At 41.3% G+C, this 27,348-nt stretch overlaps 2 protein-coding genes across 4 annotated transcripts in view; both read right to left on the minus strand.

The window, feature by feature from the left end:
• The window catches only part of fstl1b (follistatin-like 1b), a 587,712-nt gene that overhangs the window by 444,849 nt on the left and 115,515 nt on the right, over positions 1-27,348 (minus strand). The gene's annotated exons all lie outside the window — the stretch shown is intronic.
• The window catches only part of pou2f1b (POU class 2 homeobox 1b), a 166,851-nt gene that overhangs the window by 87,797 nt on the left and 51,706 nt on the right, over positions 1-27,348 (minus strand). For 2 of the 3 annotated variants that reach the window (XM_067993030.1, XM_067993027.1), the window contains 3 exons: positions 13,925-13,990; positions 6,879-6,979; positions 4,493-4,531 (listed from right to left, as the gene is read on the minus strand). In XM_067993030.1, coding sequence (XP_067849131.1) covers positions 4,493-4,531; positions 6,879-6,979; positions 13,925-13,982 — 198 coding nt within the window. In that variant the 5' untranslated portion in view covers positions 13,983-13,990. The remainder of the gene's footprint in view (positions 1-4,492; positions 4,532-6,878; positions 6,980-13,924; positions 13,991-27,348) is intronic. The other variant, XM_067993029.1, reaches the window with a different exon arrangement.

Here is a 27,348-nt window from a genome sequence, read left to right on the forward strand (position 1 = left end):
TACTAAATTGAACCCAGCTTCTCGTGTGGTATTGTAATTCCAAAGCCAAGTCCTGTTATTTGTGATGGTCGTTTCAATAACCATATTGTCTTTGCATCTTTGCATAAAGTTAGTAAGATATAGTAATAGATATGCCACTTATTTCTTAATCTCTGGTAATCCAAGAACTAAATGGTTTCAATCAATGCCGCATCATATTTAGTTGATTTGCAGAATACTTCCTTAATATTATTTAGCTTGGTGAATGTAGGATGATCCAATTAACTAAATTTGACAGCATACATTAAACCACAGACATTTAAGATCAATTCCATCATATTTCCTACGTTGATTGTGGGCACTGGAACATGGGATTTTTCAGCTAAACATCCCCAAATCAGTGTACGATTGGGTCCTTAAAAAATTAAACATCTAACCTAAATGAGGGCTCAGAGTTTGAATCCGAAACACACTATAATCATTTCTCCAGTTCAACCTCCCCTATCAGTTTAAACTCAAGGGAATGTTCATCACAAAGGCTTGCTGATCTCCAGAGAATTAAGCAAAACTCCAAAACATTTAACAATCCAATCATCTCTACTGCTGAAGTAGGAATCCGATTGGTCACTCAGTTAGATTGGTGCTGGTGGCACTGTAAGAGGGGCAGAAACCATATTAATAAAGCTGATTACAAGGAACATGCGTTGAATAGTTGAGGATATAGTACTATAGCAGTCTTTAAAGAAGTCCTTCTGGGGTTGGGGGCTTCCTTGACCAGTGATTTGCTATTCCTGATGGGGCTTCATGTTGGATATTGAGTTGACCTGATCAAAAGCTTGATCAAAGAGGTAAGTTTTAGGGATGCTCTTAAGGGAAAAGAGAGGTGCACTTAGTAGGAACATAGGAACAGGAGTAGGCCATTCAGCCCCTCGTGCCTGCTCCGCCATTTGATAAGATCATGGCTGATCTGTGATCTAACTCCATATCCCTGCCTTTGGCCCATATCCCTTAATATCTTTGATTGCCAAAAAGCTATCTATCTCAGATTTAAATTTAGCAATTGAGCTAGCATCAATTGCCGTTTGCGGAAGAGAGTTCCAAACTTCTACCACCCTTTGTTTTTTTTATTCGTTCACGGGATGTGGGTGTCGCTGGCGAGGCCAGCATTTATTGCCCATCCCTAATTGCCCTCGAGAAGGTGGTGGTGAGCCGCCTTCTTGAACCGCTGCAGTCCGTGTGGTGACGGTTCTCCCACAGTGCTGTTAGGAAGGGAGTTCCAGGATTTTGACCCAGTGACAATGAAGGAACGGCGATATATTTCCAAGTCGGGATGGTGTGAGACTTGGAGGGGAACGTGCAGGTGGTGTTGTTCCCATGTGCCTGCTGCTCTTGTCCTTCTAGATGGTAGAGATCGCGGGTTTGGGAGTGCTGTCGAAGAAGCCTTGGCGAGTTGCTGCAGTGTATCCTGTGGACGGTACACACTGCAGCCACAGTGCGCCAGTAGTGAAGGGAGTGAATGTTTAGGGTGGTGGATGGGGTGCCAATCAAGTGGGCTGCTTTATCTTGGATGGTGTCGAGCTTCTTGAGTGTTGTTGGAGCTGCACTCATCCAAGCAAGTGGAGAGTATTCCATCACACTCCTGACTTGTGCCTTGTAGATGGTGGAAAGGCTTTGGGGAGTCAGGAGGTGAGTCACTCGCCGCAGAATACCCAGCCTCTGACCTGCTGTTGTAGCCACAGTATTTATATGGCTGGTCCAGTTAAGTTTCTGGTCAATGGTGACCCCCAGGATGTTGATGGTGGGGGATTCGGCGATGGTAATGCCGTTGAATGTCAAGGGGAGGTGGTTAGACTCTCTCTTGTTGGAGATGGTCATTGCCTGGCACTTATCTGGCACGAATGTTACTTGCCACTTATGAGCCCAAGCCTGGATGTTCTCCAGGTCTTGCTGCATGCGGGCTCGGACTGCTTCATTATTTGAGGGGTTGCGAATGGAACTGAACACTGTGCAGTCATCAGCGAACATCCCCATTTCTGACCTTATGATGGAGGGAAGGTCATTGATGAAGCAGCTGAAGATGGTTGGGCCTAGGACACTGCCCTGAGGAACTCCTGCAGTAATGTCCTGGGGCTGAGATGATTGGCCTCCAACAATCACTACTGTGTAGAAATGTTTTCTAATCTCGCTCCTGAAAGGTCTGGCTCTAATTTTTAGACTGTGCCCCCTACTCCTAGAATCCCCAACCAGCAGAAATAGTTTCTCTCTATCCACCATATCCGTTCCCCTTAATATCTTATAAACTTCGGTCAGATCGCCCCTTAACCTTCGAAACTCTAGAGAATACAACCCCAATTTGTGTAATCTCTCCTCATAACTTAACCCTTGAAGTCCGGGTATCATTCTAGTAAACCTACGCTGCCCTTCCTCCAAGGCCAATATGTCCTTCCGAAGGTGTGGCGCCCAGAACTGCTCACAGTACTCCAGGTGCGGTCTAACCAGGGATTTGTATAGCTGCAGCATAACCTCTGCCCCCTTGTACTCCAGTCCTCTAGATATAAAGGCCAGCATTCCATTAGCCTTATTGATTATTTTCTGCACCTGTCATGACACTTCAATGATCTATGTACCTGAACCCCTAGGTCCCTTTGGGACCATTTAGAAAGTACCCTGTTCTATCCTTTTTTGATCCAAAGTGGATGACCTCATATTTGTCTACATTGAATTCCATTTGCCACAGTTTTGCCCATTCACCTAATCTATCAATATCGCTTTGTAATTTTATGTTTTCATCTACACTGCTTACAATGCCACCAATCTTTGTGTCATCGGCAAACATAGTACATTTTATCATTTATATTACAGTCATATACCATTCTCTTCTTTCATTTAAATCTAAGGAATCTTACAACACCAGGTTATAGTCCAACTGTTTTATTTGAAAATCACAAGCTTTCGGAGGCTTTCTCCTTCATCAGGTGAGTGTGGGATTCGGATTCCATGGAAGGTTACCTTCCATGGAATCCGAATCCCACACTCACCTGACGAAGGAGAAAGCCTCCGAAAGCTTGTGATTTTCAAATAAAACAGTTGGACTATAACCTGGTGTTGTAAGATTCCTTGCATTTGTCAACCCCAGTCCATCACCGGCATCTCCACATCATTTAAATCTAGGTAGTTTGCTCGTCTCTAGACTTTGCACCAATTCAGACTGTAGCTTTCTATGTATTGTTTGTTTGAAAGTAAAACCGATCACATTTTATGCAAAGTATTTAATGTATTGTGTCCTGAAAGAGAGAGCACCAGCAGTTCTTAGCCAAGTTGTGAATCGGCATTTCATGGTCCTATCAATAATCACAAAATGAAGACAGGTAGGCAAGTTATACATGTTAGTTTGCACTGAGCAGTAATAATGCATTTTTCCCCTGGAGAAAAGCAAAAGGTAACTCATCTGTTTGGCTCAATGGCATTTGAAGAGACCCGGGAACAGCCCATTTGCTGGACCCAAGTCATAAAAGGAATGGGAGGGAGAAGTAACAAGATACCAACTGCCATAGCCACTAACTAAATTACAGTTGTATTAAATATGCAATTAGCACCATGACAGAAGCTGAATATAATGGAATGTTTTCCACTCGCAACCACGACTGTAACCAGTCACTAATTCAAGTCATCATCCATTAGACATTTGGCTTTGGTGTTAAATAGATACGGCAGTTTGTCTGACTAGTACCAGAAAACATTCAGAACTAGGCATGTCACAGTACATTGGGATAGTCATGAGCTGTGATAGGTGCATCTTGAGCACCTTAACAGATACAATCTAGATTGAATATTTAACTTAAAAACACTGGATCTAACCAGATGGCAACATACTCCATCAAATCAAATTCTCTTGAATTGCACAAAAATAGAGAGGCAGCACCTGTTTGCCTGCATTCAAGGCTAGTAGTTCAACTATATTTTTAAAAATCTAGCAATAAACGTGCATGGGGGGATTATTGAACAGGACCGGATTACAACCAGGTCATGAATCTAGCTGCCAATTTAAAACTTGAAACTCAGCATATTTAAGAAAGCTTTTGGCAAAATCAATCTTAAATTTGTTACTATAAATGTGTTATTACAATCTTAAAACAGGAGTGTTTCCTCCCTACCCTACTGCCTGGAAAGAACTCCCAAAAATCAATTTTGTGAAAGAGTAATTTTCAAAGGGTTCCATTGAAGCTTCCAATGTGGCAATCTTAACTACTGATTTTTGATACAGCCCCAGTAGCCACAGATTGATGTACTATTTGCTCTGAAATGGTCTTTTTAGTAATCAGTATATTTTAGGGAAATAAGCACTAAGAACATTTAAAGCTTAACATTTTTATATTAAGTGCTTCCTTTTTAATATAAATTTGTAGCAGAAAAAATTGTTATGTAAATTGAGATGCCTCACAGGTCTGAACAAGCAATAGTGCACACAGCTCCAACAATAACCTCAATAAATATTATAGGGGTGAAAACTCACATATAAGCATCTGTTCGTCACATCTGACATGTAGTTAACCTAAAGTGACAAGAAAATGACAATACAGTATATATGTACATGAAAAACATTTTGCTAAGATGACAACTGGTAGGAACTGACAAAAAAGTGACAGAAAAATAAATGGCCCTTGAAAAATTGAAATAAAACAAAATAAGCAATAGGTAAGTGACAAACAAGCAAACAGTGAGAATGCCATTCAACCAAATCACAAGGAATGTTTTCATTGACACAAGCCTTGCAGCTTGCACGGGTTGCAGCGGAATAAAAAACGCCCCATGTAAAAAATCTTTCACCTTTACATATATAAACTGACAGCTCGCTGGTTTCTCTGTTAAAACTGCAATTTCCACAAGCACTGAGGTAAAGAGAATTTTTTGAATGCTAAGGTGGCAAAAAGTTTTACCCCAGTGTGCTAGGATTGTGTGTGTCAGGGATCATTGGAGGTCACTAAGTCTAAAACTCAATATGATCAACGGACAACCTCAAAATGCAACAGACAAGCAGGAACGTCTGAAAACTGCTACACCAAAAAAAAAACCATACCTCCACATTTTTGAGGTCACAATATAGAACTTTCTACCAAGTTAAAACAGTCCTTTATTTGAATTAGAAGTATAATTCAAAAGCCAAATATCAAAAGGAGCATTTTACATCATTTACAAAGGTAGTGGAATGTATCACAGAAGTCATCCACTCTGGATAAACGATGCAACTATGATCCAAAACATGTATGCCATCGTGCAGGAGGAACTTATGCTGAGTACACCGCAATGTAATTTAACACCATAATACTAAAAATATATACACATGCACACAAAGCAAATCACTTCCCCATATAAAATAGCCAAAAGTTCATGCCACATCATTTTGCATCAAGACACAATCTCAAATGTGTTCCAATGCAAAAACCAAGCTATTTAGGACTTACAGCTCGAGTATGTTGCCTCTGTATTTTTTCATCAGGTAACTATAACAAATTATGTACATTATAAATGTCATACATATAGCAGAGTTCAGAGAACTTACAGCGAGTTACATCAAAACTACAGCATAGAAACAGGCCATTTGGCCCTGCTGGTCTATGCTGGCGTTTATGCTCCACACGAGCCTCCTCCCTCCCTACTTCACCTAACCCTATCAGGATAATTCCTTTCTCCATCATTGCTTATTTGGCTTCCCCTTAAATGGATCTATGCTATTTGCCTTAACTACTCCTTGTGGTAGTGCATTCCACATTCTTACCACTCTTTGGATAAAGAAGTTTCTCCTGAATTTCCTATTGGATTTGTTAGCGACTATTTTATACTAATGACTTCTAGTTTTGGACTCCCCCACAAGTGGAAACATTTTCTCTACATCTACCCTATCAAAATCTTAACGACCCATCAGGTCACCCCTCAGCATTCTCTTTTCTACAGAAATGAGCCACAGCCTGTTCAGCCTTTCCTGATAAGGATATCCTCTCAGTTCTGGTATCAGTCTTGTGAATCTTTTTTGCACCCTCTCCGATGCCTCTATATCTTTTCTATAATATGAAGACCAGAACTGTGCACAATACTCCAAGTGTGGTCTGAAGAACACTGATCATTCGGTGTCACATTAGATAATACCTTGTTATACTCAACTAGCTAACCTTGTAAACAAACAAAAGTTCAAATACTAACTTGCACTAAAGCTGGTGCACTATAACTTAGATTTGTTTATAATCCTAACTGAACCATGACTCAATGAACACTTAATCATTTGGGTAAAATATCTCAGCCTGGAGTCGCTAGAGGCGCAATCGACAAATTGCACCCAGAATGCTCCAGACACTGTGCTAATTTTGCCGAGGTGAAGTTATGCCAAGTTTCCGCATAAACACATCAACATAAACTCAAACGTAAAATCTCCATGAATCAGTGCAATCAAGCACTGTAATCGATTGACTGCTGGTTAGGTGAATAACACTGGATTCATGTGACCACGGGTGCCTGAGAATCAGGGCATAATGTGATGAACCCCCTCCCCCACCATTCAACAAGCACATTCGGCGGAAATCGCCTTTCCGACCTGGGGGCATGGCCAGTTTTGTGGGCGGGGACTAGTTCAAGTGGAGGGTCTGTTGAACTAGTATAACAGATCGCAGATACTTGGGCGTAAAGTAGTTATGGGCACTACTCACGCTTAAAATTCCGCAATCTTTTGCACTATTTGATTTGATTCCATCCAGATTAAGCTGTTATCTGGGCAGAATTCATGCAGAAACTCCAGGCCCTCATGCTCTGTGGTCCCGCTGCAATTCAGTTTTCTTACATTTAGATTAAATGAGAAGGAAATATGAATTACAACATAAATTATTTTTTGTAGTTGTAGCATGTTATACCTGGTGCAGCTGTCCCAGTAAGGCCTGGGCCTGTGCTGTTGTGATTGGGCCTCCTGTTGGGATGGGCTGCCGCTGGAAGTCCAGTCCATTTGTTTGCGCACCTGGAGGAGGGAAACCAAAACATAAACACAAAAAAAGAGAAAAAATATTAACAGGAAGGGGCTGAACAATAGTGGTTATGGTTTCCAAGCCAAAGTAACCGTTAGCCATTATCCAACACAGGTGTCATATTTTCTTTATAGTTAGGGACCATCCATAGTCTTTGCCATAAAAATACAGATCTCTCGCTTTATCTCTCTCCCAAACTGTTGTAGTTACCTCACATACATGGTACAGTCAGTCATTAATATCCCCTCATCCAATTACTCTTGCCACCTTTTTGAAAATGATGATAATTATAGATGGACCCTCACCCAACTCGGAGGTATATTCAGTGTGCACCATCCACAGGATGCACTGCAGCAACTCGCCAAGGCTTCTTCGACAGCACCTCCCAAACCCGCGACCTCTACCACCTAGAAGGACAAGGGCAGCAGGCGCATGGGAACAACACCACCTGCACGTTCCCCTCCAAGTCACACACCATCCCGACTTGGAAATATATCGCCGTTCCTTCATTGTCGCTGGGTCAAAATCCTGGAACTCCCTTCCTAACAGCACTGTGGGAGAACCGTCACCACACGGACTGCAGCAGTTCAAGAAGGCGGCTCACCACCACCTTCTCGAGGGCAATTAGGGACGGGCAATAAATGCCGGCCTTGCCAGCGACGCCCACATCCCGTGAACGAATTTTAAAAAAAGGACAGACTTTACAAGTTTACAAAATGGCTTAAAACAATGTTGCTACTGACAAAACAAAAATGTGGGCTATCATGGGCAAAATAAACATGAACTGTTAAAAACAATTACCAGCAATTTTAGTGGCCAGTAATGCAAAACTTTTCTTTATGTAGTTTTTTTCTTCCCCCCACTCTCTTTCATAATGATTCAGTAGTTTATGCCATCCTGTTCATTTTCTCTCTTCTATTTCCACATTTCATGTACCAATCCCAGATCAAGAGGGTAGGCAGACAAACTACACCTAAGCATCTATCAATAAACATTGTAATATATGGTAATGTCAAAACTGGAAACTTCCTATGTGGGATGCGGCTAGGACAAATCCATATCCTATCACTCCACAGCGTGGCACATTGGAGCACAGGTGTACCATTCCACTACTTTGCCATTTGTGTACTTGTGCAGCAATGAGCCATCAACTATAAAGACAAGCAGTCAAAAGGTACATAAGGACAGGGCATTCAAAAATATTTTTTAAATGAGTTACCAATCCAAGAACTGTGTACACGGGAGACTACTGGACCCAATGTTGTAATTACAACAAAACCACACATTTCTCATAGCCAACTGGATTATTTATATTTTTGTTTTCCTCCGTATTTCCCTAACTTCCTTGCATGAGGGGGAGAGTCAGGATTTCCTCCCTCTAAACACCCAATTTCTTCAGCCTTCTTTTTCCCTTTGCTAGTTGATCTTGGTTACAAACACAATTTAAATCTGAATAGATTATTTTTTTCTATAAAATCAAAATCTTAGTCAATACATTCAGTCAAGAGGGTCGCCAGCAGAATTTTCTGCTGGTCTGGCCCTAAAAAAAGTCCTTTACCTGGGACAAATTAAACTGGACCAGCATTTACCATGATGTCATCGCTAAATGGTTAATACTTCACTATGAGCTGTGACAACATACAAACAATAGCACATACACAGACGTGAGAGTATGTGAGCTGCACAAAAGCAAATGGAAGAGAGCACACACCAAAGCATGTAAAAGACAAAGCATGAAAGAGTACACGAACATGGGATTGCACACACCAAGTGAAAAAACATGTGAAAAAGGCATCAAGTGAGCACATGAAAAAGTAAGCGGGTGTTTAAGAATCAGGGAGCACAAGCAAACTACCAAACATACAAGCTAGAGAGTAAGAGGCTGAACAAGGACTAGAGATGGAGAATGAGAAAGTGTGCTAAAGACCAAGAGCAAGAAAGAAGTAAGTGAGATGTAGCGAGAACTGAAGAAAAAAAAAAGAGTACACCATGCATAAGAGCAAGAGAAGGAAAAAGAGCGCGTGCATGAGAAACCAAGGAAAAAAAGTGTCACGGGAAAGAGAATAAAGAAACAAAACTTGCACTTATACAGCACCTTTCATGACCTCAGGACATCCTAAAGCGCTTTACAGGCAATTAAGTACTTTTTGAAGTGTAGTCACTGTTGTAATGTAGGCAAGAAAGGCACAAGAGTGCATTCATAAGAAGGAGCACAATGAGTGGGGGAGAGACAGAAAAGGAAAGCCAAAAAAAAGGGAAAGAGTAAATAAGCAGGAAGGAAGATAGACAGAATAAGCATTAAAGAAACAGTGTGAGGGAGAAAGAGCAGGCACAAGCCAGCACATTTGGAAAGACAGCTTGAGTATAAGCAAGAGTCCAAAGAGGAAACAGAGCACATGCAGAGTGAGCTATAGAGAGTGAGGGTGAGAGATCGAGTGACAGAGAGCAAGAATATGAAAAACTGAGCAAAAGCAAGAGCCAACGGCTAGGGAAAGCACACAAATGAAAGATGGGAGCTTGTGAACTACAATAAAGTGGGTACACATAGGCACAGTGCCATAAGAGTGGGACGTTCACACGGCCTCTCTGCCTAACAGAGTGTGGGGAATTCACTCAAAGTTTTTAAAAACTTGGTCTAGTCTCCACACTTATCCTTCCTACTACAGCAAGACTTACACATCAGATCAAATAAAGTAAGTTGATGATGTACAGGCTGTCTTTTCACAGATAGAAACAGCTGCCCTGCTAATGCTGTTTCAATCATGTTAATGTGGTCTAGTTTATTACGATTTTTCTTTAATCTTCAATGGATGCTTATTGAAAAAAGTTCCGTAGTTATGACTGGAAATGTATTGAATTGTGATTGGTCACTGAAATGACATTCCTCAAGGTTGCACAGATCTTAAAATCATGCAGGTTATGAAAGAGAAAATCAGAACTAATAGAAATGTTGTTTTAGCATGGTACAGTTTACATTTTCCGATCAGAAAATCTAGGCTTATGGACATCTGAAAAGGGAAAGTCATGTGACAAGATGCTCAAAGGGTAAAATTCTTAATTGAAAAAAATCCACTTTGAGATTTGATAAATTGAACAATGCCCATGATCTGTAAAGGATAATAAATGAATCAGCAGTTTTACTTTCGAAAAACAATGCTACTGGACCTTTTCCTTTTAAATCTTCTTTAAAAAAACAATTGTAATCTCTACAAACTTTCAAACAATTTTCATCTCTCGGCCAAATTAATACAGTTTAGAACTAAAGCGTATAGATTTCAGCTCTACAACATCCAGCAATTTAAAGTCAGTACTCTTCATGGTTGTCCTTCACCTTTGGATTGCATAAAACAATGAAATAATTTGAAAATGAGAGCCCCTCAAATTACCATATACAAATTTCCTTTCCTCAATTCTTTGCCACCTATTGCACTTCAACGTTGTCTGAAAACTGAGGGTTTTACAATTTCTATAAGCCTGAAGAATGAAACTGCTTATCTGTCATAATAAAAGGCACTCCTGATGAATAATGGAAGTTGCGTCCCCAAATTACACTGCTGTCTGCTGTTGTGTATGCACTGCCTCTCACCTGCTTGCCTCAATCTGCACCAGCGATACTTCCCTCTGTTACTCTGCTCCCGTCAGCACAATCAGTTTGCACTGAAACAGCTGATCTTGAAAGTTCAAAGCTCGCCCATACAACTCATTAATCCAATGCTGGAACTGCCATAGACCCAAGAAAGGTGGGCAATAATGCGATCCCAATTCCAACCATGACCAGTCACCTCCGACAATCCAAGCAGCCTCTTACTTGCGTCAGTGGAGCTGCCAACTTTAAAATCAAGTCTGCAAGTTGAAATAGTTGGCTGTGTCAGTGAGCCAAATACATATTGAATCCAAACTGCAATATACTACACGATACTGTACACTAATGTCTTTGGAAATGTTACTGGACTATTAATCCAGAGGACGCGAGTTCAAATCCCACCTTGGCAGTTTGTGAATTTGAAATCAGTTTTTTAAAAAAATAAACAAATCTGGAATAAAAAGCTGGTATCAGTAAAAATGACCATGAAACGGTCAAATTGTCTTAAAAAACCCAACTGGCTTACTAATGTTCTTTAAGGAAGGAAATCTGCTGTACTTACCCAGTCCGGCCTATATGTGACGCCAGTCCCACACCAATGTGGTTGACTCTTAATGCCCTCTGAAATGGCCTAGCAAGCCACTCCGTTGTATCAAATTGCTACAAATAAGAAAACTGGACGGACCACTCGGCTGCGACTTAGGCATCGAATTCGGACACGACTAAGGAACAGTCAGCCCAAATAGACCCTGCAAAGTACTCCTCACTAACAACTGGAGACTGGTGCCAAAGTTGGGAGAGCAGTCCCATAGACCAAACAGCCTGACACCCTAAAAGGACATTAGTAAGCCAGTTGGGTTTTTAACGACAATTCGATCGTTTCATGGTCATTTTTTTTTTACTGATACCAGCTTTTTATTCCAGATTTGTTTCGTTTTTTTTAAAAACTGAATTCAAATTCACAAACTGCCATGGTGGAATTTGAGCTCACGTTCTCTGGATTACTAGTCCAGTAACATTTCCAAAGACATTAGTGTACAGTATTGTGTAGTATATCATTGCAGTTTGGATTCAATATGCATTTGGCTCACTGGCACAGCCAACTGTTTCAACTTGCAGATTTGATCAGCCAATGTCCAAGACTCCTGCATCACCATTCCTGGGTATGTCCTGTCCCACCAGCAAGACAGACTCACCAGACCATAGGCATAGTGGTATACAGTCGGGTGGGAATGCCCTTGGGTGTCCTCAACATTTGACTCCGGACCCAATGAAGTCAAACCTGAGTAAGGACACCTCCTGCTGATTACTACCCTCCCTCAGCTAATGAATTTGTGCTCTTCCATGTTGAATACCACTTGGAGGATGCAAGGGCACAGAATATACTCTGGGGGTGGGGACTTCAACGTCCATCACCAAGAATGGCTCGGTAGTGCCACCAACGACCGGGCTGTCCAAGTCCTGAAAGACATAACTGCTAGACTGGGCTTGCGGCAGGTGGCAAGAGAACCAACGCGAGGGAATAACATCCTTGACCTCATCCTCACCAATCCACCTGTCGCAGATGCATCTATCCATGATAGTATTGGTAGGAGTGGCCACCGCACAATCCTTGTGGAGGCCAAGTCATCTTGATCCAAACATGGATAAAAGTGCTAAAATCCAGAGGCGTGATTACTGTGACTGCCCTTGACATCAAGGCAGCATTCGACAGAGTGTGGCACCAAGGAGCGCCAGCAAAACTGATGTCAATCAAAATCAGGTGGAAAACTCCAGTGGCTGGGGTTATACCTAGCAAAAAGTAAGATGGTTGTGGTTGTTGGAGGCCAATCATCTCAGCCCCAGGATATTACCATTGCTGATATCCCCCACCATCACCATCCTGGGAAGCGCCATTGACCAGAAACTTAACTGGATCAGCCACATAAATTCCGTGAGTACTAGAGCACATCAGAAGCTGGGTATTCTGTGGTGGTGGCTCACCTCCTGACGCTCCAAAGCCTCTCCACCACTTACAAGGAACAAGTCAGGAGCACGATGGAATACTCTCCACTTGCCTGGATACTTGCACTAAAGAAGCATGACAATATCCAAGTCAACGCAGTCCGCTTGATTGCCACCACCTCAAACAGCCACTCCCTCCACCACCTGCACATCGTGGCTGCAGAGTACTAGCCACAGGATGCACCGCAGGAACTCACCAAGGCTTCTTTGACAGCAGCCCCCCCAGACCCCCCACCACTTAGAAGGACAAGGGCAGCAGGTGCACAGGAACATCATCACCTCCAAGTCACACACCATCCAGACTTGGACATATATCGCCTTTCTTTCATCATCGCTTGGTCAAAATACCTAACAGTACTGTGGTAGTACCTTCACCACATGGACTACAGTGGTTCAAAAAGGCTCACCACCACCTTTTGGAAGGCAACTAGGGATGGGCAATAAATGCTGGCCTTGCTAGAGACACACATATCCTCAGAATGAATAAAAATAATACAGCATGATTCTGTCCAAACATATTTTTGGTGAAGAGCAACACTAAAGAAGTGTTGCAAATTTAATACTGTACATTTAGGATTAAATGTCTTCTAATTATATTCTTTTAATCCCAAAATCCTTCTGTTTGTAAGCCCAACACATGACAAAATAAACAAGTCAGTAATAAAGTGTAAAAAGAATTGAAATTTTGAAGGAGCGTGATCTTAGAAAGCAGAGAAATGTGCACTTGAAATTTATGGGTACTGAACTGGAGGGAAATAAGTACATCACAGAGACAATGTATAGGATTATACTGGGTTGGTCAACAATGCTGAACTTGAGGGCCTACGAGACATCTTTTTTATTTTAGTGTTGTGCAGCAGGTTAACCAAAAGAAAGTCAGATTAGAAGAATGTAGCTATCTGATGAAGATCTAGCACACATCAACTGTAGATTAATGAAGCTGAAATTTACAATTCAAGTCGTTAGTAACAAAATGTGCACCACAAGAACATCCCAGTGTATTTTACCCTGTCAAATTCAGCAAATCTTATACAGATCTCACTCTGAAGCAAACTCAATACTGTGAACCTCATCCTAGATTTCATACAAACACGTAGTCACAATGTAAATGAAGGCCTGATCTGGAGAACCTTCAATGTTTGTAGACATATAAAAAGTTATTAGTGCTCTTAACTTTTTTGTATTAAATTGGAGCTCCACATTCAGAGGTAAACATAGTCAAGGATGCAAACTTCAACCAGATACCAAAAAGATGAATTTGTTACATGACAGGAAACATGCATTATTTTCCAAGAGCTCTGTAAAAATTAATCATTCAGCACCAAAAGGGTTAAAAGAACAGAGTTCCAACCTGTGCTCCCTTCATTGCCATCCAAGGAAGGCTTGATAGACTCTGACGGATTGCTCATTCTCGATTCTGTGCAAAACAGAAAAGAGGGAGGAAAAAAAAAAGAAAAAAAAAATCATATCAGTTATTCGTAACAACTTTTCCTCTTTCCCCCAGCTACCTATATTATTCAGCGAGGAGACATCTAATTGGCTTAACAACATATTATATAGTATTGACTAAATGCTAACAAAGAAACCATTCCTTTGAGCACCAAATGTATGAGCTTTTCTACTAAGACTTTGAATTAAAGGAGCAGAAACAATAACTGACTGGGTAGGTTATAAATTTTGTTAAGTTGAAAACTTTATGGTAGCAAACTTGAGGACCTTTTACATTTAGCGCTTTTGTAATTTGAATTACAAAAGAGCAACACCCATCTACCAACCTTACATTGGGCCAACTGAACAGGTTTAAGCAATGGCAGAATCACAGACCCACATTTTTGTGGGTCTATAATTCTGCCACTGGGATAAGAGCCAGTTTTAGCAATGTGAGCACTGGAGCTATTGCAGAGCCATCACTCTTTGAGCTGAACTACCGAAGTACTAAATGTAAAAAATGTCTTCAGTATGGCAAGTTCTTTTCAAAAGTGATTCTCTCCCACCCTTCTTCCCACACAGCGTATATACAATTGTTCAAAGCGCAACTAAGTATATCAGTATTGATTTTTGAATAAAGTTTCATCTATACATAGACAAAACAGACATTCTAACAAGAGAAATCAAAAAAGATGTCTCTCCCTTGAGCTCCGTCTTGCACCACATGATTTTCCATTCTTGTGGTCTTTTATAAAAGAAAGTTCTCTATTAGGCCAGTCTTCTTTTCAACCAGATGCAGCAATTAGAGTACAAGTAAACCATGAACAAGGATTTCACTCTTTAAAAATAGTACAACTATTTTCTTAAAACTCTCCAAGCTTAAACACAGATACAACCATAAAAATTCAGACAGCATAATAGTGAAACTCACTCCAAAATGGAGGAATTCCATTTCTTCCAATCCAAGCAGTATTACAATTTGCCTAGGGATATAGTCTTCCAGATATGACATTCTCACGACGTAATCACAAAAGGTGGGAGGGGAACATTCTAAACTTTTCCAGGAAAGGTCTTATTCAGTAAAATTTTCCATTGTTAAAGGGCAAATCAATTCCATTAAATGTTCCAACACCTCAGTGACTGGTTTACAAGATATAACAAAGCAGTCTCTCCTGCTCAGTAAACAGATCATCAATTCCAAAGTGGACAAAGCTGCATAAAGAAGTCATCCACGAGTCTGAGAGAGGAGGCCACGCTTGTTCGAGAGAAGCAAAGGGCTAAGTTTCTAGATAAGCCAGAAGATATGAAAACCACTCTGCAGTCATCAGTCTGATCCTATTCCACTTCTTCCTATTTCCCCAAAAAACAAAAAAATAAGCATATGGAGACACAGAGAAGACACAGAAACTTCTTCCAAAAGGAGAAAAGCCTGTACAAAAGCATGGCTCTGCTCTCTGTACCTAGTACAAGGGCACAATTGTGGTAGTGCACTTCAGAGTGTCAAGATAAATACAGAATTTCTCCAACCATAAACATGCAAAGCTTTAATGAAGGCCACTAGCCTCTTCAGATGCCTCAAAAGGTCTAACCTAAAAAGGCTCTTTTGCTGTTTGGCTAATTGGTTGTCAAAGCATCCTCATCAATGTGAGAAAAGGCTGATACCCTGGAATGTAGGCACTTAATCAGGCACCCAACAATGAGAAAATGAAGAAGTAAATTGTGTGACAAAATGAGTGCACTGAAATCAGAGGAAATGCTGTCTCATGACCTCGGAGCAAAGAAACATGTCACAATACATTTGTCAAGGATTAAGACCTCTGTACATTATTAGTGCAATCTACATTTTATTTCGATGGAAAATGCAACATGAAAGGATACAATAGCCTAACAAACACACATGACCAAAAAAGTATTTTGACTTAAAAGACATCAAGTTCCTGTTACAACATACCTTTCATTTGTTTACCAATTTTTTTTTTGAGTTTTCTCAGCATGAGGAATGTCAGTGGTGGGAAATAGAACATGTACAGTTTGGACATCCAGTGTTAACACTAGGATTTGGGAACAGCAATAGTCAGCATATGAAATTTTATTATATATCCAATTGAACTGTAACCAACGTCCAGTATAACTATAGATTTTGTTCTTCCAATCTTAAATTGTGTCTGGATAGACTATTTTGAATTGTATAATACTAGGATGCAATACTGGTGGTTACAGGTCTGTCAGTGGTAGTGGAACCAATTTGAGGTGAGGAATTAAGAGTGTCACAGCAGATATTTAGAATGTCCACACTAAAGTACACTAATTCCAGTGTCTTGGTACCAAAATGCTAAATAGGCATAGTGGCAACATTCGCCATCTAGTCTCAGCGTCAAGCATTCCAAGGTCAGATACAACATTAACTAGATCAGAGTAAAACTGGTTCTACTCTAGCCCAATAACAGACTTAAGCCCAACTTCTAAAAACTTCCCACTTACTACACTAGTGAATTTTTCACTGTTTGCACCAGCCATTCTTATAACTTCTCCAAGCTTAGCACAGAATTGCAACTAAGTTCACACCACCCCAAAATAGAATCATAGAAAGGTTACAGCACAGAACAAGGCCATTTGGCCCATCGAGTAAGCGCACTTCCCTGCCCTATCGCCGTAGCCCTGCAATTTTTTTCCTTTCAAGTACTTATCCAGTTCCTTTTGAAGACCATGATTGAATCTGCCTCCACCACCTCCTCGGGCAGTAAATTCCAGATCCTAACCACTCGCCGTGTAGGAAAGTTTTTCCTCATGTCACTTTTGATTCTTTTGCCAATCACCTTAAATCTATGTCCTCTGGTTCTTGACCCTTCCGCCAATAGGAACAGTTTCTCTCTATCTACTCTGTCCAGACCCTTCATGATTTTGAATACCTCTATCAAATCTCCTGGCAACCTTCTCTGTTCCAAGGAGAATAACCCCAGCTTCTCCAGTCTATCCACATAACTAAAGTCCCTCATTCCTGGAATCATTCTAGTAAATCTCTTCTGCACCCTCTCTAAAGCCTTCACATCCTTCTAAAGTGCGGTGCCCAGAACTGGACAATACTCATGAAAAGACATATTACCAGCAAAGAACAAGGTCCCAAAATTCAAAACATGGCGTGTAAACCTCCACATCACCCAGTCCTTGCAGCCAGACTCCAAAAATTGCAACCAAAGTATTACAATGTACATTAACAAATCCTCCAGCAGAGGAGACAGAGGGGTATTCTGGGAGAAGTCGGCTCAGTCACCTCCACTGAACAGTGGGTAGCAGAAGAACTGGTGTCGAGGAGCAGTTAAACCCGAAACACTGTGAGGAGGGCAAGCAAATTGACTAGGAGGAGGATCGAGCTACTGCAGCTGCTGGAGGCACGAAGTCACAGCCAACAGGTAAGTGATTGGCTGGTGACTGGTAAGTAGTTTTTCTTTCCTTTTTTTTTCTTGACATTGTAGTTGTTGTTAAGCTAACTTAAGGGTTAAGTCATGGCAGGAGATCCCAGACCTGTGTCATGTTCCTCTTGTGGGATGTGGGAATTCAGGGATCCTTCCTGTGTCCCTGGTTCCTTCACCTGCGGGAAGTGTGTCCAGCTGTAGCTACTGTTTGACCGCTTGATGGCTCTGGAGCTGCGGATGGACTCACTTTGGGGCATCCACGATGCTGAGGAAGTCGTGGCTAGCACGTTCAGTGAGTTGGTCACACCACAGATAAAAATTACTGAGGGAGATAGTGAATGGGTGACCAACAGGAAGAGTAGGAAGGCAGTGCAGGGGCCCCCTGCGGTCATCTCCCTCCAAAACAGGTATACCGTTTTGGATACTGTTGGGGGAGATGGCTCACCAGGGGAAGGTGACAGCGGCCAGGTTCATGGCACCGTGGCTGGCTCTGCTGCACAGGAGGGCAGGAAAAAGAGTGGCAGAGCTATAGTGATAGGGGACTCGATTGTAAGGGGAATAGACAGGCGTTTCTGCGGACGCAACCGAGACTCCAGGATGGTATGTTGCCTCCCTGGTGCAAGGGTCAGGGATGTCTCGGAGCAGCTGCAGGACATTCTGGAGGGGGAGGGTGAACAGCCAGTTGTCGTGGTGCATATAGGTACCAACGATATAGGTAAAAAACAGGATGAGGTCCTACAAGCTGAATTTAGGGAGTTAGGAGTTAAACAAAAAAGTAGGACCTCAAAGGTAGTAATCTCAGGATTGCTACCAGTGCCACGGGCTAGTCAGAGTAGGAATGACAGGATAGCTAGGATGAATACGTGGCTTGAGAGATGGTGCAAGAGGGAGGGATTCAAATTCCTGGGCCAATGGAACCGGTTCTGGGGGAGGTGGGACCAGTACAAATTGGACGGTCTGCATCTGGGCAGGACTGGAACCAATGTCCTAGGGGGAGTGTTTGCTAGTGCTGTTGGGGAGGGTTTAAACTAATGTGGCAGGGGGATGGGAACCGATGCAGGAAGTCAGTGGGAAGTAAAGTGGTGACAGAAACAAAAGGCAGTAAGGGAGAGTGTACAAAACCTGACCGGACAGATGGTCTGAGAAAGCAAGGCAAAGACCAAGGGAAGTCTAGATTAAACTGCATTTATTTCAATGCAAGAAGTCTGATGGGCAAGGCAGATGAACTCAGGGCATGGATGGGTACATGGGACTGGGATATTATAGCTATTACTGAAACATGGCTAAGGGAGGGGCAGGACTGGCAGCTCAATGTTCCAGGGTACAGATGCTATAGGAAAGATAGAGCAGGAGGTAAGAGAGGAGGGGGAGTTGCGTTCTTGATTAGGGAGAACATCACGGCAGTAGTGAGAGGGGATATATCAGAGGGTTCGCCCACTGAGTCTATATGGGTAGAACTGAAAAGTAAGAAGGGAGAGATCACTTTGATAGGATTGTACTACAGACCCCCAAATAGTCAACGGGAAATTGAGGAGCAAATATGTAAGGAGATTACAGACAGCTGCAAGAAAAATAGGGTGGTAATAGTAGGGGACTTTAACTTTCCCAACATTGACTGGGACAGCCATAGCATTAGGGGCTTGGATGGAGAGAAATTTGTTGTGTATTCAGGAGGAATTTCTCATTCAGTATGTGGATGGCCCGACTAGAGAGGGGGCAAAACTTGACCTCCTCTTGGGAAATAAGGAAGGGCAGGTGACAGAAGTGTTAGTGAGGGATCACTTTGGGACCAGTGATCATAATTCCATTAGTTTTAAGATAGCTATGGAGAAGGATAGGTCTGGCCCAAAAGTTAAAATTCTAAATTGAGGAAAGGCCAATTTTGATGGTATTAGACAGGAACTTTCAGAAGTTGATTGGGAGAGTCTGTTGGCAGGCAAAGGGACGTCTGGTAAGTGGGAGGCTTTCAAAAGTGTGTTAACCAGGGTTCAGGGTAAGCACATTCCTTATAAAGTGAAGGGCAAGGCTGGTAGAAGTAGGGAACCTTGGATGACTCAGGAGATTGAGGCCCTAGTCAAAAAGAAGCAGGCATATGACATGCATAGACAGCTGGGATCAAGTGGATCCCTTGAAGAGTATAGAGATTGCCGGAGTAGAGTTTTTAAGAGAGAAATCAGGAGGGCAAAAAGGGGACATGAGATTGCTTTGGCAGATAAGGCAAAGGAGAATCCAAAGAGCTTCTACAAATACATAAAGGGCAAAAGAGTAACTAGGGACAGAGTAGGGCCTCTTAAGGATCAACAAGGTCATCTATGTGCGGAACCACAAGAGGTGGGTGAGATCCTAAATGAATATTTCACATCGGTATTTACGGTTGAGAAAGGCATGGATGTTAGGGAACTTGGGGAAATAAATAGTGATGTCTTGAGGAGTGTACTTATTACAGAGAGGGAGGTGCTGGAAGTCTTAACGCGCATCAAGGTAGATAAATCTCCGGGACCTGATGAAATGTATCCCAGGACGTTATGGGAGGTTAGGGAGGAAATTGCGGGTCCCCTCGCAGAGATATTTGAATCATCGACAGCTACAGGTGAGGTGCCTGAAGATTGGAGGGTAGCAAATGTTGTGCCTTTGTTTAAGAAGGGCGGCAGGGAAAAGCCTGGGAACTACAGACCGGTGAGCCTGACATCTGTAGTGGGTAAGTTGTTAGAGGGTATTCTGAGAGACAGGATTGGCAGGCATTTGGAGAGGCAGGGACTGATTAGGAACAGTCAGCATGGTTTTGTGAGAGGAAAATCATGTCTCACGAATTTGATTGAGTTTTTTGAAGGGGTAATCAAGAAGATAGATGAGGGCTGTGCAGTATACGTGGTCTACATGGACTTTAGCAAAGCCTTTGACAAGGTACCGCATGGTAGGTTGTTACATAAGGTTAAATCTCACAGGATCCAAGGTGAGGTAGCCAATTGGATACAAAATTGGATTGACGACAGAAGACAGAGGGTGGTTGTAGAGGGTTGTTTTTCAAACTGGAGGCCTGTGACCAGCGGTGTGCCTCAGGGATCGGTGCTGGGTCCGCTGTTATTTGTTATTTATATTAATGATTTGGATGAGAATTTAGGAGGCATGGTTAGTAAGTTTGCAGATGACACCAAGATTGGTGGCATTGTGGACAGTGAAGAAGGTTATTTAGGATTGCAACGGGATCTTGATAAATTGGGCCAGTGGGCCGATGAATGGCAGATGGAGTTTAATTTAGATAAATGTGAGGTGATGCATTTTGGTAGATCGAATTGGGCCAGGACCTACTCCGTTAATGGTAGGGCGTTGGGGAGAGTTATAGAACAAAGAAATCTAGGAGTACAGGTTCATAGCTCCTTGAAAGTGGAGTCACAGGTGGATAGGGTGGTGAAGAAGGCATTCCGCATGCTTGGTTTCATTGGTCAGAACATTGAATACAGGAGTTGGGATGTCTTTTTGAAGTTGTACAAGACATTAGTAAGGCCACACTTGGAATACTGTGTACAGTTCTGGTCACCCTATTATAGAAAGGATATTATTAAACTAGAAAGAGTGCAGAAAAGATTTACTAGGATGCTACCGGGACTTGATGGTTTGACTTATAGGGAGAGGTTGGATAGACTGGGACTTTTTTCCCTGGAGAGTAGGAGGTTAAGGGGTGATCTTATAGAAGTCTATAAAATAATGAGGGGCATAGATAAGGTCGATAGTCAAAATCTTTTCCCAAAGGTAGGGGAGTCTATAACGAGGGGGCATAGATTTAAGGTGAGAGGGGAGAGATACAAAAGGGTCCAGAGGGGCAATTTTTTCACTCAAAGAGTGGTGAGTGTCTGGAACGAGCTGCCAGAGGCAGTAGTAGAGGCGGGTACAATTTTGTCTTTTAAAAAGCATTTGGACAGTTACATGGGTAAGATGGGTATAGAGGGATATGGGCCAAGTGCAGGCAATTGGGACTAGCTTAGTGGTATAAACTGGGCGACATGGACATGTTGGGCCGAAGGGCCTGTTTCCATGTTGTAAACTTCTATGATTCTATTCTAATTGAACTCATTATAAAAATGAAATGCATCTGCAAACCCAGCATTGTAAAGATCAGGTTTGGTTATTTTAATGTAGCACTATATGAATTAAACTTTCAATGCAGAATTGCAAACTTTTACTTGAGTAGTCAACAGTGTGGATTCCTGAAACTTTCTGGTTGGGCTTGACACATTAGCAATTCCTAATCTTTGTACATTTTTGGTCACCAAAAGCTTTGAATCCCATCAAAAAACAGTGGCACCATAGGATTTTGTCAATGGAAAGAATGCTGTTTAAGTGGCAGTGATGTGTACGATACATTAATAACAAGTTAGGTTTATAACGTACAAGAGCATGAGTTTATTTATGCCATCCTGCATCGCTTTAAGAACCAACGGCATAATAGAACCGCTGAAGCCTTCATCACTGTCCTTCCTCCTAAAAGTTTCAGGTAGCATTTATATACGGCAGCTATGACTAAACAAGGAACCAGTTTGCATTGTGGAACGAGTTTGAATTATTGACACAGATCTATAGAGATCACTTCTTCCAACTCCTGCCCCACAAAAAAATAAAGATTGCAACATTTACAAACAAAAAAGTTGGAATATAACAACGGACTGCTACTTTCACACTGTTGGGCATTAAACATTGTAAAACAGTCACGTCGAGTAAGTGTACATACCTACTACCCAGCCATCACACATCTCAACTTACTGCCAACCCAAAGACACCCAGTCGGATATTAGTTGAAAGCACTCAAATTTACTGCTTCAAATGGAAGAGGAAGTACTTGACCTATTGTATTGAATGACTTTGTACACTGATGGTGGTGAAGGGCAGAAAATGGAGAGCAAGGTAGATTAAAAGATGGCCACATGTGGCTAATTGGCAATCCAGATGTGACTAACAGCATTTCTGAATAGTTAACAAAAAATTAGTAATCGACACCATGGGCATGTGCTCTGAATACTCAGTCACATGGTGTATGCATGTATACTTTAACCTTTTAGTGCGTTTGTTGGTAAAATGGTAAGACAAAAGGTGGAGTGTGCGAACATTTTTTGATTATTGACTTTTACTTCCTTGGTTACTGAATGTGGTAGATGTTAAGCGCACCCGCACACACACGAAGTGCATTTACCTATATTGTGTGAGGGTATGCAAGGCGTTTTCTACTAAAATTAGTGCGTGTGGCTAAGACGGTATCGCTAGTCAGCAATATCTATTGGTCAACACTGCTCTAAAGCTAGAGTGAAATTGCTCTGCAATCTTGAAATTAATGCTTGGGTCTTAATTTAAAATACTTATACAGGCTCAAAGGTCACTCAGTTTAATTGGTATTTGGTTAGGGAACAACAGAGAATGTGCTTGTCAGTTTCAGTTTGCTGAGAATCATGCAGCATCTTAAGATTGTTTTGTTTTTGTAAAAAATACAACTTAGAAACCTAATCATCAGTGCAGCCAGATTGAGGACCTTCTTGGTATGGCATCTGGAATGTTGGCATACTGTTTGTAATATAAAACTAGCAGATCCCCCATGGCGTTGTTCATTGAGAAGTCAGAAGATGGGTGTAGGTACAACAACCGGTTCACTAATTTACAGTGACTGAATAAGTTAAATTCAGCTTTTAGTACATTGTATTCTGGGATTTTTACTGTGTTGGGGATCAGATTCCACGACTGCCCATTATTTTGTGAAATGTTCGAAGAAGTGGCTTTTATTTTATATATTCCATTATATACGTATTCAAATTTAATCCTTTGCCATCTTTAAAGCAGAGAATACACAGCAATAGGAACCAGTCCGACGGACATAGTTATCTGGTATTCAGTAGAATGGTCTTAGAGTTTGGCAGCATAAAGGGGTCCTTTGTTCTTCCACCACTTTGAAGGGGCAACTTCAGGTTTGGTGGAACTGTGAGGGAGGAACTTGGCAGAATTGTGGGGGTGAAATGTGAGGCTTGACGCACTTGGAGGTGGAAAGAGAGGAGAGTGTACTGGGTTCGGTGACACTAATGTGTAGGTTTCTATGACATGGCTGCAAACGCTGGATTCAATATATTGTGATTGATACACGTCACCAATTAGAATGTTAATATTTTATAACTAATTAACAAAACACGGGTGATAATCAGCACATGTATGCTGAGGAGCTTTCAAATTCAATTCATTTGTTTTTGAAAAACACAGTCCGTGACTGTCTCTTGCTCTGTCTACTTGATGTGCTTCAAGTTTATGGAATATATAAAATTGAAACACAAACAAAAGCTACAACAGGTATGTAATCAGTACAGTCATACTTGAAATGCATTTTTTCCTCTCACACACAGACAGACAGCCTCTTAAAAAAAAAACTCAATATAAGCTTTACCTAAATAAAGCATTTGAAATCTGGCCTCTAGATTGTCTCCAAATAATTGAGAAACATCCACGGTGTCATTAGACTGAAGCGAAGCACTGCATCAGTGGAGCTAACTGAATGCTTCCGATGCATCCTGGGAATTTGTGCACACGTGCTTAGACTGCAGGATCTACCTTCAGCTAACAGCCATGGGCAAAAATATGAAGCCGAGCCCAGACTTTTGGGAGAGGCCGAGACCTACAAGTAAAAACTCTAGTAAAGGTATTAAACAACTCAAAGAACAATTCAGTGGGTAAATTCAAATCATGTAATTGCGTAACATGTAACCTTTGAGGTTTTTATTTTGTTTAAAACTTTACTTTGAATATTAAAAATTTATGTTACCAAGTAAACAATGGCAAATAGTTTTTCCCCAAAGCATTTTAAATCCTGGCTGGTCATTCAGGATTAGTCTCACCCATGGTCTCGCCGCCCCCCCCCACCCCACCCCCATCTCTGTAGCCTCCTCCAGCCCTACAATTCTCCAAGGACTCTGCGTTCCTATAAGTCTGGCCTTTTGTGCCTCCCCCACCCCACCAGTGGCGGTGCCTTCAGCTCTGGAATTCCCTCCATAAACCTCTCCACCGCTCTCTCCTCTAAGACGATCAAAACCTACCTCTTTGACCAAGCTTTTAGTGACCCGTTCTAATATCTCCTTCTTTGGCTCCATGTGAAGTTTTGTGTGATTACGCTCCTGTGAAATGCCCTGGGATGTTTTAGTACGTTAAAAGTGCTATTTAAATGCACGTCGTTGTTGTAGAAGCATAACTGTTCCTTTGGCTGCAATGAGCCATCCCAGGGACCTTCCTAGTCTGTATGTCACAAACATATATGCCTTCCAAAAGACTCATGAGTAGAATTTCCTGGGCTTGTTCTCGTGCCTCTGCTCTTTTCTGGTCAAGATTAAACATGGGTGATTACAGTTTAGTTAAAATATGCAGGCACACTAAATAATGTTACTCAAAGTTTTATACAGCTGAAATTTAATCTCAGGGTTGAGCAACCAAGAGGTTTCGCCATTTGAGAGACATACAAGAAATCCTGGTAGGCCATGCAGCTTTACTGCTACTTAAAATTTCTGCAGCAACTCAAGACCGAAAATGGTTTAAAAAAAAAGAAATGAAAGGAAGACTTGCATTGATATAGCACCTTTCATGACCTCAGGATGTCCCACTGCGCTTTACTGCCAATTAAGTACTTTTGAAGTGCAGTTACTGTTGTAGATTAAGATAAAGCCTAGAAGAGATTAGCCATACATTGCATACAGATGTAGGAACCCACAGTTGAATTGATAAAACAAAAGAGCAGAGGATAACCCAAAAAGTTGGTTTTAATGGCGTGTAGGAAGACGCCAGCCTATGTATCATATCAAAAATATGTCTAAAAAGGAATGGGTCATGAACTGCCATTAAGCAAAACCTAGTAACTTCACCCTAGTGTTGTACAGTTGAAAATATTTTCTTCAGACACAAATGGACATATAAAAACTTTACACCAATCTACTTTACTGAATTCCTGATATAAAAAGCCTCCCTTGCGCTGTGTAGAAATTTGCATGCCTGCCATTATGCTTCACTGAAATCCAAGTAAACACTGGAGTCCTTCTGATATTTCCACCCAATGACAACCATTCCAGAAAATGTACATGGTAACAAGGGCGAATAAGATTTCAGATCTGTACCAGTCATTTTACAAAATTACTGAAGGAGTGAGCAGCAATTATAAATACAAGTAACCTGGAAAACCTTTCAAACCAACTGAAAACTAAATTCTACCAGTTTGCACATGGAATTTCAACAATACACTAATTTCGCAACTCGAATTACAGCCAATAGCAATTCCAGTTTCAACAGAGCTCTCCTTCACTACAGCATCTACATAATAGATTTCTTTCAGTCATTTCAGTTATCAGAACCAACATTAATACAGCCTCAAAATTGCCAAAGATCTTATTTTAGAAAATAAAAAATCACACCGCATTTTTTTCTGGTAGCACCTTGTTAAACAGTATATCATTTGCACTAACAAGCACAACAAATTAAAAAATGCTTTTTTTTTTCCCAAGCTGAACTGTAAGTTTTTAAACCTTTGTCACTTGGAATACATAACAACTATAAGCTGACTTTCTTTTTAGAAATAGCCAGTATAAACTTTATACTGATATTACAGAGACAAAGTTTCCTTTGACAATGTAAACATACTATATCCTACCACAGGGAGAGGAGTACATTTGTGAAAATACTTGGATGTAAAAGCAGCCCATGATAGGATGAGACACAAGAATATTTTCAATGCATCACAACATTTGTTACAACTATAGAGAACTGAATAGGCTTTTTTTATATTTCAAATTCAAATTTACCAACACAAACCACAGCTGTTTGCTCCAGGGACAAGCAACAAATAGATCTCAGCAAGTTTCCTCAATGTCAAGAAGAAATATAGGCGATTATTTAATACAAAACATAGTTAATCGGAGTTACAATAAATAGGCACATGACTAACAATGAATTGGATTCCTAGGTCTAATAATCACAACAAATGAATTATTTCAAAAACTCAATGGTAACTGGATAATTCTTCCCAGTACATTCTTATTAATGAGATTTCAATCCCCAGTATGCACATATTCATCAAATTTTCATTTGACTAAACAGTTAAGTACCCACCTACAGTAAATTCACTGCTCTCCAACATGGTAACTTCAGTTTGTCCACGGTAGAGGGGGGGGCAAGGAAAGGGGGGAGGGGGGGAACTCTTTCCAACCTGTGCCAAGATTTAAACCATCTTAACGAGGGCAAAGAAAACAAGAAGCTTCAGCTGTTGCAGAGTGCCTTGGTGCTTCCTGGCTTGACTGGTTTCTCACTGTCAAGGCAACTGAACCGTTAAAGTTCCCCCTTTTTTGTCATGAAATGGAAACAAAGATTGCAGCTGGCAGTTTCCATAATGAAATTTAATCAGCATTCGCCTGATTAGTGCCTTATGCAAATCTCTGCTCTATTAACAAGCTGGCAATGCCTTTGATGTCTGTGCAAAACTCATTTTAGAGCACATTTAAGTTTACTGCATAATTAGGACATCCACATAAATATTTATCAGTATATTTGCATATTAATTGCTTAGTGCAAACACTCAGCGCTACATGACAGTTGACTTAAATTTAAATATGACGTACACGAGCCAAGTGCCACACTGTATTTGAAATTTTCATTCTCCCCAATAACCACACTTTTTAAAAAAAACATCTAGGACTTCTGCTGCAGCATAACCTGATATTCTGAGTTTGTTGAAAAGTTAACGCCCCAACGTGTACAATAAGGGAAACAATGGAAAAGCCTCGTCAGTTGTGCAAATGCCTTTTGTAAATATACTCCAGCCAACACCTTCAGAGCTTGAGTGTTTCTCATGCTGAGAGATATTGTCTATATTCTGGGCTATGATGCTAGTCAGTAACAAACTCGTGTACAACACCAGCCATCAGCAGAGCAA

This window comes from Heptranchias perlo, chromosome 11, assembly GCF_035084215.1.
Source record: "Heptranchias perlo isolate sHepPer1 chromosome 11, sHepPer1.hap1, whole genome shotgun sequence".
In the NCBI taxonomy this organism is placed as follows: Eukaryota; Metazoa; Chordata; class Chondrichthyes; order Hexanchiformes; family Hexanchidae; genus Heptranchias; species Heptranchias perlo.